This window comes from Emys orbicularis, chromosome 14 (assembly GCF_028017835.1).
Source record: "Emys orbicularis isolate rEmyOrb1 chromosome 14, rEmyOrb1.hap1, whole genome shotgun sequence".
Lineage (NCBI taxonomy): Eukaryota > Metazoa > Chordata > Testudines > Emydidae > Emys > Emys orbicularis.
The window spans coordinates 6990980-7006461 of record NC_088696.1 but is presented as its reverse complement, the minus strand read 5'-3'; the positions used below and the strand labels follow the sequence as shown (position 1 = coordinate 7006461).

Below are 15482 nucleotides of genomic sequence, written 5' to 3'. Positions count from 1 at the left end.
CTGCACTAACACCTATGCACACAGGTGGACATGCACAAGTGGGGGCCAGGTGTTGAAGCTCCACTGACAATCAGATTCGTAGCAGTGTCTGGTTACTGTACCAGGCAGCCACAAAGGCTAAGAAGCTTGACTCCTCATTTGCTGGAGACAAGAGGAGTGTGGGAGTTGGGGTGTGGATCACCTGGCCACTAGTGTCTGATTAGAATTCTCTGTCTCCCTGCTTGCGAGGAACAGTCTGACCCTGACTGTCCGGGCAGCCCATGTGGAATCACACTGGTTGATAAATCTAAAAAGGTGAGTGACTGAACTCTATGCACTTGCATCAGTGTGAAGAGAATGCCAAATGCAAGGCTGCAAATTCCCTTTCACACCCTTTGTACCGGAAGGTGCAGTGAGTGCAAGAAAACGCTCTTCACAATCCTGCTCTAATCCTCACCCTCTCCCGATGGCACACACGCCTGGAAATAGGTTACTGCTTTTCTAAAATGCTACAACTATTTTGTGTATTACAGTAGCGCCTAGTGGCCCCTAAGCTCTTTAGGGTGAGATCCTAACTGGCAAGATAAGAGACAGGGCAGGAGGAACAACAGAGGTGCAGAGAAATGATGTGACTTGCCGTAGAATCATAGAATATCAGGGTTGGAAGGGACCTCAGGAGGTCATCTAGTCCAACCCCCTGCTCAAAGCAGGACCAATTCCCAACTAAATCATCCAGGGCTTTGTCAAGCCGGGCCTTAAAAACCTCCAAGGAAGGAGATTCCACCACCTCCCTAGGTAACCCATTCCAGTGCTTCACCACCCTCCTAGAGAAAAAGTTTTTCCTAGGTCATACAGCAGGTCAGTGGCAGAGCTGGGACTAGAGTGCCGGTCTCTTGCCTGTCAGTCAAGTGACCTAATCACTGAATGTGTGTCCTTAAAATAGGCTTCTTATTTAAAAACATTTTTGATCAGGTTGCATTAACAAATGTGCTGCCCTTGGGTTATTAATTTGTCTATAAGATTAACTTTTCTTCCTCAGTGTTGGAGATGTCTTCAGTAGATTTTAATGGCTCTCTGAGCCAGTCATTGCATACATTTATGGCCCCGTACTGTCTACATTTTTTGTATGCTGCTCCTCTCTGCTTTCTTAATACTTCTTTTTAATTTTCTGTTAACAGCTGCTCCCTACACACTGTAGTAACTTTACTTCTGCCCACTGAAATTAATGAGCTTTTCAGTGCGTGAGCCATATTTTCAGTGCCTCTCATGAAGTTCCCATATTTTTACCTCCTACTGTAATTGTTCAGGCTGTTTCAGTGATGGGAAAGCACAGATGTATTCATAATTTCCAGAAACAGGTTGTGCTTCATGCTTACATTGAGTACCCACATGGCTGGCAGTCAGATGTGCTTTTCTCCCTTCCCATAATGGTCATTTCTAAAACTTTTTTTCTAGAACAGGTAAGAGACAAAAGCATGGCTGGCTGGGGAATTACTGTCATTATATATGACCAACAGCCAGATTTTCTAAATTAACTCCCGCATTTTTACATGCACAAGTTTTGCATGCACTTTTATTTCAGGTCTAGGTTTTTGTGCACACAAACTCCCATGTATATGTGCAGATGTCCTTTGTGTACACAAACTGGAGGTTTTGATGTCTAAATACCTGACATTGTACAAGCAAATAAAATTTGGCCTCTACTCAGGATCTGCACGTGCTAAAACTCAGGTGAGGAAAAAAGTGTGCGTGCAGAATCTTACATGTGCAAAAGTGTGGACACTTGCTTTAGAGCTTAGATGGAAGCCTCATTGAGACTTCAGTACAGTGCTCTTATTTGTACACATATACTGTTGCTGTCTCCCCCTCCATTTCCCCTCTGGGTCTGTCCCATTACCTTTGTGCTTCTGCAATGCTTTCTGTGTGGACTGCAGCACTGACTCGTGAAACTGATGTGCAAATTCCTCAGCTATGAAGGGCTCCCATGGCTTATTCTTCCCATTCATGCTGTGAGAGAGTGGCACCGGGATGTCCTTAGGCAAAGGGCCCCTGACATAATTGAATATGCTCAGGCTCTTCTTCCCGGTGTGCCCATCGTTCAGCCTGGGCTTCTCAGCAGAGACCGGAGCTGGTTCCTTGGCCCTCTGGAGCTCGTGCGGTCTCAGCTGTTCTAATCGGCTGGGCTCTGATGTCTTTTGAGTGTCTGGCAAGGAGGCGGTGATACCAACAGGTTTATCTGAATCCACAGGAAATTGCTGCACCTGGAGCTCTTTGGGAAATAAAACATAACAGAGTTACTAGTGGTGCTTGGGACTGATTCGGAGGAGATGCTTGATTCGAATGTCCCTGCATTCCCTGAGGCGTTACTGAATGGCCGGACACATCATGGCTCTGGGGAAGGCTCTCACACTGCCCCTTTGGTTGATTTGCTGTTTTCTAGAAGAAGGTCCATTCACACAGCACGGGATAGATCTTCCTCCAGCTGGCTGGGGCTGGAAGAGAAATCCTGTGCCAACAGTCAGGTGGGCCTGTAATGCTAAAGGACCTCTAAAAAAAACCCAGCAGACGTTGCAGTTGCAGATCAGTTCACTGCACCTTGGACTGTCTGGCCCATGACTGTGCACAACTCTCCCCCAGGGCACCCCAACTAGGCTCTGCACATGCTGTAGAGGCCCTTTGAAAATCTGACCCAGGAAGTGTTTCAACACCAAGCCTGCAACAGGCCTGACCCTCCCCCCTCCATCACTTCAACAAACTCTGCATTAGCCAGTTACTGTGAAAGCCACCTGTCTGTCTTTGGAGGGGGCAATGGGCAGAATGACAGGTGAATGTTGCCCATTTTATCCAGTTCAGTTATGAAGAGGTTATTGGTTGGACCCAGCTCCCCTCTCGCTCATGCTGGGGTAATTTCACTGACATCAAAGTAAAACCAGTCAAAGTACGAGGATTATCAGGCCCACTAGGTGCGCACTCTTTAGTCCCTATGATCCAATTCTCAGGAGCACCATGGAGGTCTGTCCATCCGCTCCATCCCACTTTTCTCCCCCCCATCAGCTCCTCTGCCCTGCTACTTACCAGCTGGGGTGAGACTGGGACTGTCCCGCGGGGAGCTTTTCACCACTACTGCTGCCGTCACACTTTTCTGCTTCATGGCATGGAGCATTTCCACCAGTTTCTCTTTATCTGCAGGGTGGGAAGCTGAGATTTAGTGCAGCCTTTGCCCATTGGAGCAGAGATAAGTAGGAAGATGCCGCAAGCAGACAGCACAAGGGCAGCTTTTGGCTTTGCAAGTGCATACATGGGAAATTAGTCTCACTGGAGTTACAGCACACAGACATGAACATGGCACTTGGCCAGCACGGGGCACAAAGGCAGCAAAGGAACAGCAACTGATTTTGCAGTCGCTACAAATCAGAGCCTGCAATGGGCATTTTGCTGAACTAGTAGGAAGTCACTGCTTGTGCCCACTCAGCAGTATATGGCACTATCCATAATCCGGGTGGTGGTGGTGAGCACGGGGTTAAGGATGCTTCCTGTATCAGCTTAGCTGATCTATCCAAACCTGTTGAACAACAGGACACGAACGGCCCTGTGTGTTGGCTCCGGGGAGGGGGTGGCTACCTGGCCAGTGGAGCCATGCTACTCTCTTGCAGCACTGGGCAGATTCCCACCAGGCTGCTGACGGGTTGCATGCCAGGTCATGGGAGAGACGGCATTCATGTGTTTAGGCTCACAACTGGATTGTAAATTAAACCTTCCTTTGGATGCCCATTTTTATCACACTAGCTGGGGACGCCCCAGCACCAAAGGGTTTCATTCCTGGGCAGTGGAAAATGCCCTCATTTTGCTCACCACAACCAAAGCACAGATCAGGAACAGGGCGGGCTGGATCTACCGGAGAAGCAAAGCAGCTCTAACCAGCCTGCAGCAGAATGAAAACCTTGAACTCAAGAGTTAAGTGGGCATCTTCAACTCAGACTAGTGTCACTTGTCCCAGAGGTTCAGGACCTGCCTTGCAGAGGTGCTGAGAACCTGCAGCTCCCCCTGACTAATGGAACTGGGGGTGCTCAGCACTTCTGAAAATCAAACCCTAGGGGTGCTGTGTGTAGGGGTGGGGGTGGGGAGGGAAGTCACAGCACCATGAGGCAATGCGTCATCACAGGGCAAAAGCCCATCACCATGTTGTGACACACAAGTTCATGGAATTGAGACATTTCTCCTAGTGCTCCTCTAAAGCCCATGGCCACCAGCGTTGTGAGCTCCCTCTCCTTTCACTCATACCATAGTGACAGGGCTGTATATGTACCTAGAACCTCATCTGCAGAATCCAACACACCACATCCCTCCCCACTGGCCTGCACGGATCAAGCCATACCTTTCCTTTTCTCTGCGCTGATGTGAGTCAGGTTGAAGATGGTCAGGAACCTCTTCTTCTCCTCGAAGTTGGGGCTGTTGTTCATTTCATCGGGGCTGTAGCGCGTGGAGAGTGGGAGCCGCGGTGAGGGCGTCCGACGTTTGTTCTGGACTGTGGGAGGGGATGGACTCCTCTCCCTCAGCATCCTCCGCCTCTTCCTCCTCTTCTGAGTCAGCAGCTCCTCCTTCTGCTGCTGGGTGGTCAGGCCAAAAAGCTGCAGGAACTCCAATTTCTGGAGTTTGGCAATGGGAAGAGCCACATAAATGAGTAGTTTCAAAGCTCAGTGGGACTTTTCTTCAGCTGAACAGTGAAGAACCTGCTGCTGTCATGTTTCCCTGTCATATACTTCTCTCTATCTAGCTAGGTTCATGGGGGTATAATTCCATGTACACCACACTGCTTTCTGGGGACGCTTACGCAGTCTGGAAAGGAATCCATAATACTAAAATCAATGGCACGGGAAACCCAGCGTCTTTTAAACAGAGAATGAGCTGTTCAGTTCCTCCCAAACCACAGATGTATAAGCCATCCGGAAAGGGGACAGGATTGGTGGCCAACCCAAATGCTGAAGACAATTCAGCCTGTCAGCAGGGAGCATGGAAAGTGCACCACTGTGCTTGTTCAGATCAGAGAGCTACAGGCTAGCGGTCTAGACATGGGACTGGAAGGCAGACTTCCGAGCACTCCTCCTCCTGTTGTTGTTATTAAATATTTATAGTATGGTAGGACCAAGGCCCCCAGTCGGGATTGAGGCCATTGTGTTAGGTGCTGTATAGACACAGTAAAGAGACAACCCCTGCCCCGAAGGACTTGCAATTTGAAGACACAAACAGACTAAGGGTAAGGGAAGGTTATGGCTCGGACACTGTCTCTCTCTACGGCACCGAGCAAGTCACTTTACCTCCCTGCCTCAGTTTCTCCATCTGCCCGATGGGGTAATAAATCCTCATTCCCCTGTCTCACACAGTTTAGTTAATGTTGGTGAAATGCTGTGAAGCTGATTAGTGCAGTGGGCTACACATTAATAGAGGCCCTCTTCCAAAGGCTCGCAACGGGCTAAGCAAGCCATGGCTAAGCCTCGGGTATAGTGAGGCGGTGAGAGGAGGATGATCCTACAGCCCCTTTTCCGAGCTGAGAAAAGCTCAGTCTCTCCTCTGCATCAACCCTCTGAAACCCCCTCACTGTATCTTTCCACCTCGCCCAGTCACCTTCCTTGTCTGAAAACACCCCTTCCATCCTTTCACTGGGCCCCTTCGTTGTGGCTTGCCTCCTGCTGCTGCTACTTACTTATCTCTGCAGTGGGAAAGGTCTGAGAATCTATACAGAGCAAAGCCACAGTGTCCTCAATGGTACTCCTGGGCTAGAAACATACCATGGCTGTATCCTAGGCTGCTCTGCCCCATAATGCCCAGTGACCATATAGAGTCTGAGCTGGCTCAGGGCACCTCATCCATAGGACTGGCCACAAAGGCTCAAGAGTAACCTCAGCAGGATCAGACAGCTGGCATACCTCCGAGGAAGTATCCAGCTTCAGCGGGGGCTGCTCGGCAACGCACCGGAGATGGGCTCTCACTTCCTCCTCATCACTCTCGTCGTAGGAGTCATCCAGGTCATAGTAATAGCCTGTGCGTGAGAGACGCAAAGTGGGACGGTGAGGCCAAGAGGCGGGACAGACAGCTCCCTCCCCCCCCACCCCACTCGAGAGAACCCGTCAGAGCTCCATCAACTCAGACTTGGGTAGCTTGCGATGAATCCCAGCCAAGTGACACGCCGGGAGGGCTCAGCAAGCAGGCCTGGAAGAATTGCCCAGTTCTAAGGGCTTGTGACTGGACAAAGGGCTCCCTGCAGCAACTGTTTTCAGCCTGCTGTGTAATTCACAGAAGCGGCTGGCTGTACCCTCAGGGGGCTGAAGGCCATGCCATGCAATAGGCCTACAAGTGCATTTCAGTCCGTCTCCCTGGGCCCATTACACAGGGAAAAGAACAGTCCAGGGCATGTGTGCATGTACCTACGTCACTACCTGAACCACACGGGGTGCCGTGGTGACTGGCAGCAGTTTGGGTTGCATCTATGATGCGTGGGGAATATATTCTCTACGTGCCAAATGTCTCATAGAAAGCCTGCTTTTGAAATGTTTGAAAGAGGCTTTAAGCTATCACTGGTCCTTTATTCATAAGCCTCCACCTGGGAAGCGCAGCTGCTTTTAGTACCAGGAAGGCAAGTGGCCAGGATTTGGAGGCAAAAGTGGGGAATTATCACTAATAAACCTCTACAAGTTCACCACAAAATGGCTTTTCTCTCTGGAATAATAGCACATAAATGGCTGAAATCTTGGGACTGGTCACAGGCTAGCAGAATGTGCTGTGGGTCCCAATGGAAAGCTGGGAAGTCCCCTTCCCAATGGGATAAAGCTCCCATTTCTAGTCTTGATGAGTGGAGAATTGGTGAGTTCTCAGACCGCTATTGGCTCAGGGCTTGTCGATCCTGGGGCTTGGTCCTTTTGGGTTTGGAGTGGGAGGAGAAGAAGAAATAATTTCCCAGGTTGGTGATGGGTTTGTTTTTCATATAAATGCAGCTGTCTGAGGCAGCTCAGTAGTTTGACACATTACAAATAATCCCATGGGAGGGGGATTCGGGATTCATGATTAGAGACACAATTTATTACAGCCAACTGCATGTGCAACTACGATGATTGTGCACTGGTCATTTGGATGTACAGTCATGGTAACGGAATATGCAGAATAGGCATGTGTGTCTGTGTGCTTAGATAGGCTTGCGTGTGTGATCATATTAGCTGATCTTTCAAGATTATTCCCCGCCGATAGAGGAACTCAAACTAAACTGACACCCCCCACTTGAGCAATACACTGGGAGCTGATATTGATCTGCAGCTGAGATCAGAATCCCTGCATATAAGGAGGAGCTCCCCTGAAGCCAATGGCCTTCCCCAGTGTGCTCTGGAGCTGCCAGCTCCCCACTGTGGCCGATAGCCCATGCCCCTCCTGCAAGCATTCGGAGTCACGTGTCGAATTTGCGACACATTGGGTCTGCAGCATCAACCGTTGTTCAGATTAAACATCTGCAACCTTGCAGATCTGTAACTGCTCCCTGCCTGTCACAAGAAAGCAGCTTCTCGGATATGCCCAGCCAGGTCAGTGAGGAGTTCAGGTCCCGCTGAATAGCCTCAAATAAGGATGTCCTCCTGGGTACATGGAAGCCATGAACTACCAGGCAGCCTTCTGCAGGGAGGGGGTGGAGTGGTGTGTCTCATTTTTATGGCAGAAGCATCTGTGCACTGCAGGAGTGACCAGCGTGCCACCCTGGCATAGTACCCAACATTGCAGGAGACACGGCTCACATGCACGGCAGTGTAGCAGCCTATTGTGCCGTCAGCTGCTTCCACTAGCTCCAAAGAGTTAATGGGCAGAGGCAGGAGGTGGGCCAAGTGCAAAGCAGAAATAACAGAACGTTTGGTGCCAAAAGGGAACTGCAGCACGCCGGCGAGCCAAGAGCCAGCCATCTGAGACACAGCATGTGTCAGCAGCAGAGACAGCAGCAGCCCAGAGAATGACTGTGTAGCTCCCATGCCCCAAATCCCCCTCTCCCCACCGCAGAGCAGTCTCCTCCCTCTGTTCCTATCCCTGCTTGTACAGTCCTATTAATATTTAAAGCCATCTTATTAGCCTCAGTTCATCATTTATTAATTGGGCATGTCTGCAGCGGAGGATGTACAGAGCTGCTCTGATTTGGCTTTCAGCATGATTTGCATAGGCAGTGGGGACAGCAGTGTGGTCTGTCTGCTCGGCAGAGGTGTCAATTAGCTCCCTGGAAGACATACGACCCCACTACCAGGGCTTGTTCAGAATCAAAGGTGTTATTGTCCTTATTTAATTGTCTTGGACAACACACACACACACACTCTCCCCCCCATGGAAGAGACAATGCTGCTGCTGCTTTACTGTGTTTGGAGCAGGATTCACAGCCCTGAAAACTCCAGTCCTCTCTTCATCTCCAGAGCAGGGCCAATGGCAGTGCTGCCCGGCTAATGCATTTGACCCGTCTCAGAGGAACCCCCTCTAATGAACACGGCCCATTCAATCTTTGTCATTTACATGGACACAGACAGGGGTGCCAGTGAGAGCCAGCCATGGTGGTGGGTGAGTGAGAGAGACAAGAGACTTGTTCAACAGGAATTGGACTAAGATATCCCCATTCTGAATAATTTCATGCAGGCCACTGATCAGCCATCAGATGGTCACAACTTTCATCCCCTGCTGACCCCAGCTGGGTTTGAGCCTTTGCTCTAGAGGTTAAGGGCTCTTCAGCTCATTTCCAATCTTCTGATCTGTCCAGTTCCCCCTGCTCAAAGCTACAGCCCTTTAGCACTGCTTCAGTTTGTTTCTATTCTCAGAGCTTGTCTACATAGGACGTTACTGCGCGATGAGCCAGGGTTTGATCTACCGTCCAGGAGTGCGCTTTGGCTACTACTGTTTGTAAAGTGTAGCAAGTCAAAGCACTCTCCCAGCCTGTTTGTGCCCTGTAGCACAGGGTGTTATGGCACAGCAAGCTACTGTGCTGTAGATTCACACCCTGGCTCGCAGCGCAGTAGCATCCTGTGTAGACAAGCCCTCAGTGAGATGTCATGTTCAGCGCTACTGCGGCACTGCGACTGGAAGGGACTCCTCAATGCAGGCACTCACCTTTCTCCCTGGCTTCTCTCCGCCTCCGCTCCTCCAGGTCCAGTTTGCTGACTAGTTTACGGTGTTGCTGCAGGAACTCGTCGTAAACGTACATGGGGTCGTGGGCCCTAGGCAGCGGGTGCCGGTAAGGTGAGCTAGGCTTGCTGGGCAGGCTGACCTCAGCAAACTGCCCCGGCTGGGAGAGCGATGCCCTCTGTTGGTTAAGGATGGTCTGTGTGGACTTTTCCAGTTCTGCCAGGAAGGGCCCATGGGAGAACCCACCATGTTCCGACGCCCCAGGCTCCCTGGCAGGCTGATATTTGTCCAGTGTCTCTCTCTTTCTGGCCCCTTCGTCCAGCTTCTCGGGGCAGTATACTCGTTCCACCTTCACCAAGGGGATGGCTTGTCGGCTGGGCTCGTACTGGGCAGGGTGGGCATGGAGAGAGTGATTCTCCTGGATCCTGCGCGGCTCCATGTTGTTCTCCAGCAAGGACACAGGGTTCCAGAGCGAGGTGGGCACTGGATGATGCTGAGGTTTGGGAGAGATGAGCGGAGGGGGCCCTCCAAAGTGCTGTGGTTGGTCTCGGCCACTTGGCTCATGGCGGTTTGGTCCTGATCTGTGGAAACAAGGGACCCACAATAAGTTAGAGAGGTGTCAGCAGGATCATAGAAGCAACAATTTTGGTGCCACTGGGGGACACTTGAATAAGAGGAGTGCATAGCAGTCATGCCCTGCCACTGTCACCCAAAGCAGACCTCACAAAAGGAAGCTGCTCCCATGCTGCTCATCTGCATCCTTTCACATTGCTCCTGGGGGGAGAGAGGCTCCCATTCAGTAAAGGGTCTATGTGAGCAAGTGCATTTCAGGGCCCCCTGACACCAGCATTGGGAGCCCCTACGCAACACCAGCAACAGGGGAGCTTCACGCTCATTTCCTTCTGAACTTTACCAGAAACATTCAGCTTTCGTTTTGGTTTTAAGGGCCAGATCATCAAAAAAGATAGGTTCAAAAATGCATGTGCAATTCCTCACCTCCTCTACGCAAGCAACTGCCGCATCGGTACAGCCACACGGGGTGATTGCATTGCTGGCCTTTTTAATGCATCTGTCGGCATTGGTCACCCAGTTGGCACCCCCCCCCCCCCCCAGTGGGAACGATGGGCACATTTGCACACTCAGCTTTGATAAATGCAGCCTTAAGAGCTCTTTAGAGTGGTGTGATTTCTCCAGGTGAGGAAACCATACCACGTGACCTGTAAGGACTAAGGCTATGGCTACACTTGCAGATGTAGAGCGCGGGGAGTTAAACTAGCCCTCGGAGACCGCAACAGGGAAAGCGCTGCCGTGTGTTCACACTGTCAGCTGCAAGCGCAGCGGCGTGGCCACATTAGCAGCTCTTGCAACGCCACAGAGAGCAGTGCATTGTGGTAACTATCCCAGTGTGCAAGTGGCTGCAGCGTGCTTTTCAAATGGGGTCGGGGAGCGTGACAGGGAGTGTGTTATGTGTATGTGAGGGGAGAGACTGTGTTTTGGGGGGCAGAGAGCGTGTCAGCATGCTGTCTTGTAAGTTCAGACAGTGGCGAGGGAAGGGGGAAACCCTGACATCAGCCCCCACCCCCACCTCTCTCTCTCACACACGCACAAACGCCTGCCTCTGCAACAGCAGCATTCCACAGTAATGGTTTGCTTTGTCCCGGAGCAGATAAGCATGCCGGCTGTCAGAAACGGAGCTTTGAAAGGGGATAGTCACATGCCTACAGCCCAGTTCAAAACAATGACCAGAGTGGCCACTTGACTTCAGGACTTTACAGAGGCCAATCACAGCGCAGTAATGCAACACGTCGTCCACACTGACACCCCGGCGTTTCAGCCAGGGTGCAGCAAGGTGGAGGTGGATTACCAGGGGTGCTCCAGGCGCTCTAAGTGCCTTACCAGTGTGGACACCTCAGGAGTTAGGGTGCTCTAACTTGCAAGTGTAGCCAAGCCCTAGGACACATCTTGGGCCTCCCAGGGGAATAGCCAAGAGATGGCAGCAGGAAAAGAGGTATTCAGATTATGAAGGCATTTAACTCTGGGACAGAAGAAAAATTCCCTGCTAAACTGCACCTTCAAGGCTTGATAACCAGATAAAGGGCCTTCAGACTGCCACTGAATGCAACTGGCACGACATCTAGTGGTCATTTGGTTAACTGCAGTGGATAATACACAACTGTGGAAGGCATTCACATTATGCATAGACCTATTCCATTATCAGCTGTTGCAGGATGCGATTACAGAATTAAAGACTGCGTGGTAATGCATAAGTGAACCTGGGAAGAACTGAGATGGCACAGTTACCCTTAATGCCTACATAATTTGGGGAGTATTTAACACATAACCAGTTTGTCAGGAATCAAGTTACTCTCTTTCTGATGCATAAGCTTTAGTCTGAATTTTGCCCCCTTTTTGGGTTAATGAATCATTTGCAAACCGATCTGGAGTCTCCCTCAATGGCTTTGTTATTTAGAAGCATTTGATAAGCAACTGGCCTAAAAAACAAAGTTGTGACTCAAGGCTGTTTGCAAACAATTCATGGTTCGTTATTGGTCATCTAAGTCATATGATATGGTATTTTCTTGCCCAGATTGGACAGGCTTTCTGGCTCTTAAACACCTGGCTAAAAACTCTCAGATTCACAAACATTTCCCCAAATACCTGCTGGTCAAGCCCATGGATCTTAACCATCGAAGCTCGGCACTTTTAGTCATCAATTGCTTGTTTAGCTATTTGACCCACCCTAGTTGTCAATTCCCCTATAGATATCTTACTTCCAGCCCAAGGCTCTGATCATGCCTCTTGATTGTTGTGGGTGCACTGCTGTGCTCGCATGGAGCTCTGTTCAGTGGGGATCCGCACAGAAGCAGCAGTTTACCTGCGTGGGTCCCAACGCAGGACCCAAGGGGGTAAATCTACTTTTTAGCCATCTACAAACCACCAGATACAGCCTCTGCCCAGGTTCTGCTGAACAAAGGCGAGGAGATGGGGCATGGCACTCAGCGCTCTAGAAGCACAAAGGGAACGACACCGTGAAACCCTTCTTAAGTAACCGGCAAAGGAATAAAACTGTTAGCAGAATAAATATTTCATGCGCTGAAGCTGTGCATTTAACAGTTTTCCACTTCAGAGCCCCGGACCTCCGTGCACTGAAGCATCAAGTTCAGATCAGTGCTACAATTTATAGCGCAGCTGCCATGGAGCTGTGGAAAGCAGAGGTACAGACACCCACAGTGAGCAGGAGACGAGCCTCTTCCACTTCCTACCTAGAGTGCTTTCCCCCTGCCAGCATGCATGAGCTCTATAGGCCTGTCTAGTATAGATCGATCCTGTGCTAGCTACAGAGCTCTGGAGAAATTGGCCCATGTCACAGCAGCCTGCTTGTTTAATAGACCTTTAAGAAGGCAGGGAAGCAATGCGCATTCAATTCGACATGGCAAGGTAGCAGGGCTTCTTATTCAGTCATGATGGACGTTAACCGGCTCGACTGACATCTCAATTGTCAAGCATGAGTGAGTCCTCTTCGAGGGAGACGCAGCACCTCTGCTGAGCAAGGCAGATTAGCACCCACATGCTTCCTTGTGGCCGCTCCCAATGCAAGCCTCCCCACCCAGCCAGCCTGCACTTGGGGAGGGGTGGAGGGTGAAGAAGCCCCCAGCCCCCACGCACACACATTCTGGTCCATGTAGTGGAGGTGACCTTGAGCTACTTGCTTGGGTTTGGGGAGGGATGAGAACGTGGAAGTGGAGAGTGAAATGAGACTTTACCATTGTGCAGCCCTGCAATCCGCTCCCTATTATACCTGATTAGTTTAGCTAATCCCCTTGATACCCAAAAATGACAATGGAATCCAGTGGCAGAGATGACTGGATGAGCCAGCAGCGCTTAAGTGCTCAGCCACAGAGCAAGAAAGCCAGCATCAATCAGCCCCAAGGTGGCAGGGTTAGAGAGAGGGGCAGTCACATCAGGAGGCGTCGAAGGAGGCCGCGTGCTGCTCTTGCCCCACTGACCCCTTATAATTTGCTGACCTGCTCCCAACGCCGAGGGCTGAGGTGGCGCTGCAAGGTAAGAGAGGGGTGCTGCGCAGCAGGGCTAGGCTGGCATGCAGCTTGCAGGGGGCTGGCCGGGATTCCTGGCTGTTCAGGAAGGCAGGCTACCATACTGAACTCCCCACTGCACCCAGGGCTCAGCTGGTGCCTGACAGATGGAAGCGCTGATGGAGCACTCGGACCTGGAAAGAATCTGGACTCGTCCTCTCATCAAATAACAACGAGATTTTGCCCCTGTATTTACTGGGACTAAAGGTAGATGCTGGTGAATGGTGCCACACTGACAGCCCTGCAGCCCCAGAACAGGTCCGAGGCGGGGCAGCAGCGCACGCTGCTTCCTCCTGCCCTGCCAGGGTGCCTGACTCCTAATCTTGAAGGAGCTGCCCCTCGGGGGTGCTGTGGCTCGCTTCCCCTGCAGTCTGAGTGTTTTCATACTGCCAGCCAAGGTAGCAATTAGCAACATCTAGTCACTAGCAACTGGCCTGAGGTCACCAGACTTATCTCACGCAGGCCACTGAGCAGCTGTCAGGAGATATTAAATTGCTGTCACTGCCAGCACAGACCAGATTGGAACCAGTGACCTAAAGGGGAAAGACTCTTTAACCCATTGCCCACCCCTCTGAGCCAGCCCGTCCCTACGAGAAAGGGGCTCTGCCAGCCTTTTGTGGTAGCCCAGCTGCTCGGACACAGCACGGAGCCCTCTTCGGTGGACTCAAGCAAAGCCGAGCGCTTCCGGCCAAGGCAGCAGGTGCCTCCTGAATCACACAAGCCAGGCCTGGCTGCTCTACTCCTCCGATTCCAGAACTCCAGAGAGTCCCTGTCCATCCCAGCGCTGGAGTCAGCCCTTACCTGGGGTTCTCTGGCCGATGCTCAGCTTCCGGCTGGTTCGGCGGCCGCCCGATCTCCAGGTGCTGCTCCAGCACTTGCTGCCGGAACTCCGACACCTGGGACTGGCGGTCCTCCTTCTCCTGCCGCAGCCGACGCTGGCGCGCCAGCCACTTCTCCTCCTCGTTGGTGCGCTGGATGAGAAGAGCTGTGGCCGCGCTGCTCCCGGGGAGGGGGAAGACGCTGTGGCTGGAAATGAGGCTGGGCACGGGATGGTGGGAGGCGGGCGGCTGGTGCAAGGGGTGCTGGACGGGCTTAGGAGTTGGGATGGTCGTGTCCTTGGGTTTCTCTGCAGGAGGAAGAGGACGCACTGCAGTCAGGGAGAACTGTCGTCTACTCTCAGCCCAGCCAATCAGTTTGCAGATGATAGGTGGGCAACTAGGTGCAGTGTTCATTACATGAGGCAGAGCAATGGGAACGGTCCCCAGAACTCATCCCCGCTGGAAACCCAGCACCCCAGCACAGATACTAATGAGAGTCCGACTAACGTGCAATGACAGCCAAGACTGGCAGCTGCAAGATCTAGGCTTTAGCCTTGACCTCACCACAGGCTTCCCGTGGGATCTCGGTTAATACCCCTTCCTGCCTCACCTGGGGGTTGGGAGGCTAAATTCACCTGTCTGTGGCATTTCAAGGATGGAGGGGGGCTGGAGAAGGACAAAGCTTTGGTACGTCACTAGTGTCAGGAAGCTGCCGGGGGCAAGCCTACCCCATCCTGTAGTCAAGAGCAGCCCGTCTGCCCAGAAATGGCTCGGCAATCGGAAGGAACCGAGAGGAACCCAGTGGCAGTCATTTGGGTTGGGGCAAAATCCTGGAGCACGGCCTGGTTTGTGACTCCCTATTGGCTGGGCTGAGTCTTGCTGTGAGCTTCCAGGTGAACTCAATGCAAAATCCCAGGGCAGCGAGTCTCACAGAAGGCCCAGACAAAGGACAGGCCCCTGGGAAGTTACCAGTGGGGCCTGGCTCAGCTGTGCCTGGGAGAGCAGCCAGCCCGGAGTGCTCCACGCCAGGGCTCTGCGGCGCGTGGGGGGAATTACCTGGTCTGTTTGGCGTCAGCTGCTCGGCTGGTTTCACACGCTCCTCCGCCGGGTGGCTCCTCAGCCCGTGCAGCTCTGCCACTGGCAGAAATGGGGTCTCCATGGCTTTGGCCAGGTTCATCTCCTTCTCCCGGGCCCTTTCTCGTTGTCTCTCCAGCTCTCTCTCCCGCTCCCTCTCCTTCTCCCGCTCCAGCTCCTTCTCCCGCTCTCTCTCCCGCTCGCGCTCTTTCTCCCGCTCCCGGTCGGCTTCCCGCTCCCGCTCCTTCTCGCGCTCCCTCTCGCGTTCCCTCTCGCGCTGCCTCAGCTCCTCGTCCATCTGCAGCCTGGAATCACCAACAGAACAGCAAAGTTAGCATCTCCACGGGCCTCCCCATCCTCCCGCCCCAGGGGCTGTGCACGACCTGAC

General features: G+C 52.1%; 1 protein-coding gene across 1 annotated transcript in view; it reads right to left on the bottom strand.

Annotated features, from left to right (window-relative positions):
* Nucleotides 1-15482, bottom strand: part of GSE1 (Gse1 coiled-coil protein) — a 215555-nt gene that overhangs the window by 6333 nt on the left and 193740 nt on the right. Inside the window, exons 7-13 of the mRNA XM_065416371.1 lie at nucleotides 15077-15399; nucleotides 14004-14328; nucleotides 9094-9689; nucleotides 5904-6016; nucleotides 4355-4625; nucleotides 3055-3162; nucleotides 1877-2248 (exon numbers count right to left, since the gene is read on the bottom strand). Of these exons, the coding sequence (XP_065272443.1) occupies nucleotides 1877-2248; nucleotides 3055-3162; nucleotides 4355-4625; nucleotides 5904-6016; nucleotides 9094-9689; nucleotides 14004-14328; nucleotides 15077-15399 (2108 nt within the window). The remainder of the gene's footprint in view (nucleotides 1-1876; nucleotides 2249-3054; nucleotides 3163-4354; nucleotides 4626-5903; nucleotides 6017-9093; nucleotides 9690-14003; nucleotides 14329-15076; nucleotides 15400-15482) is intronic.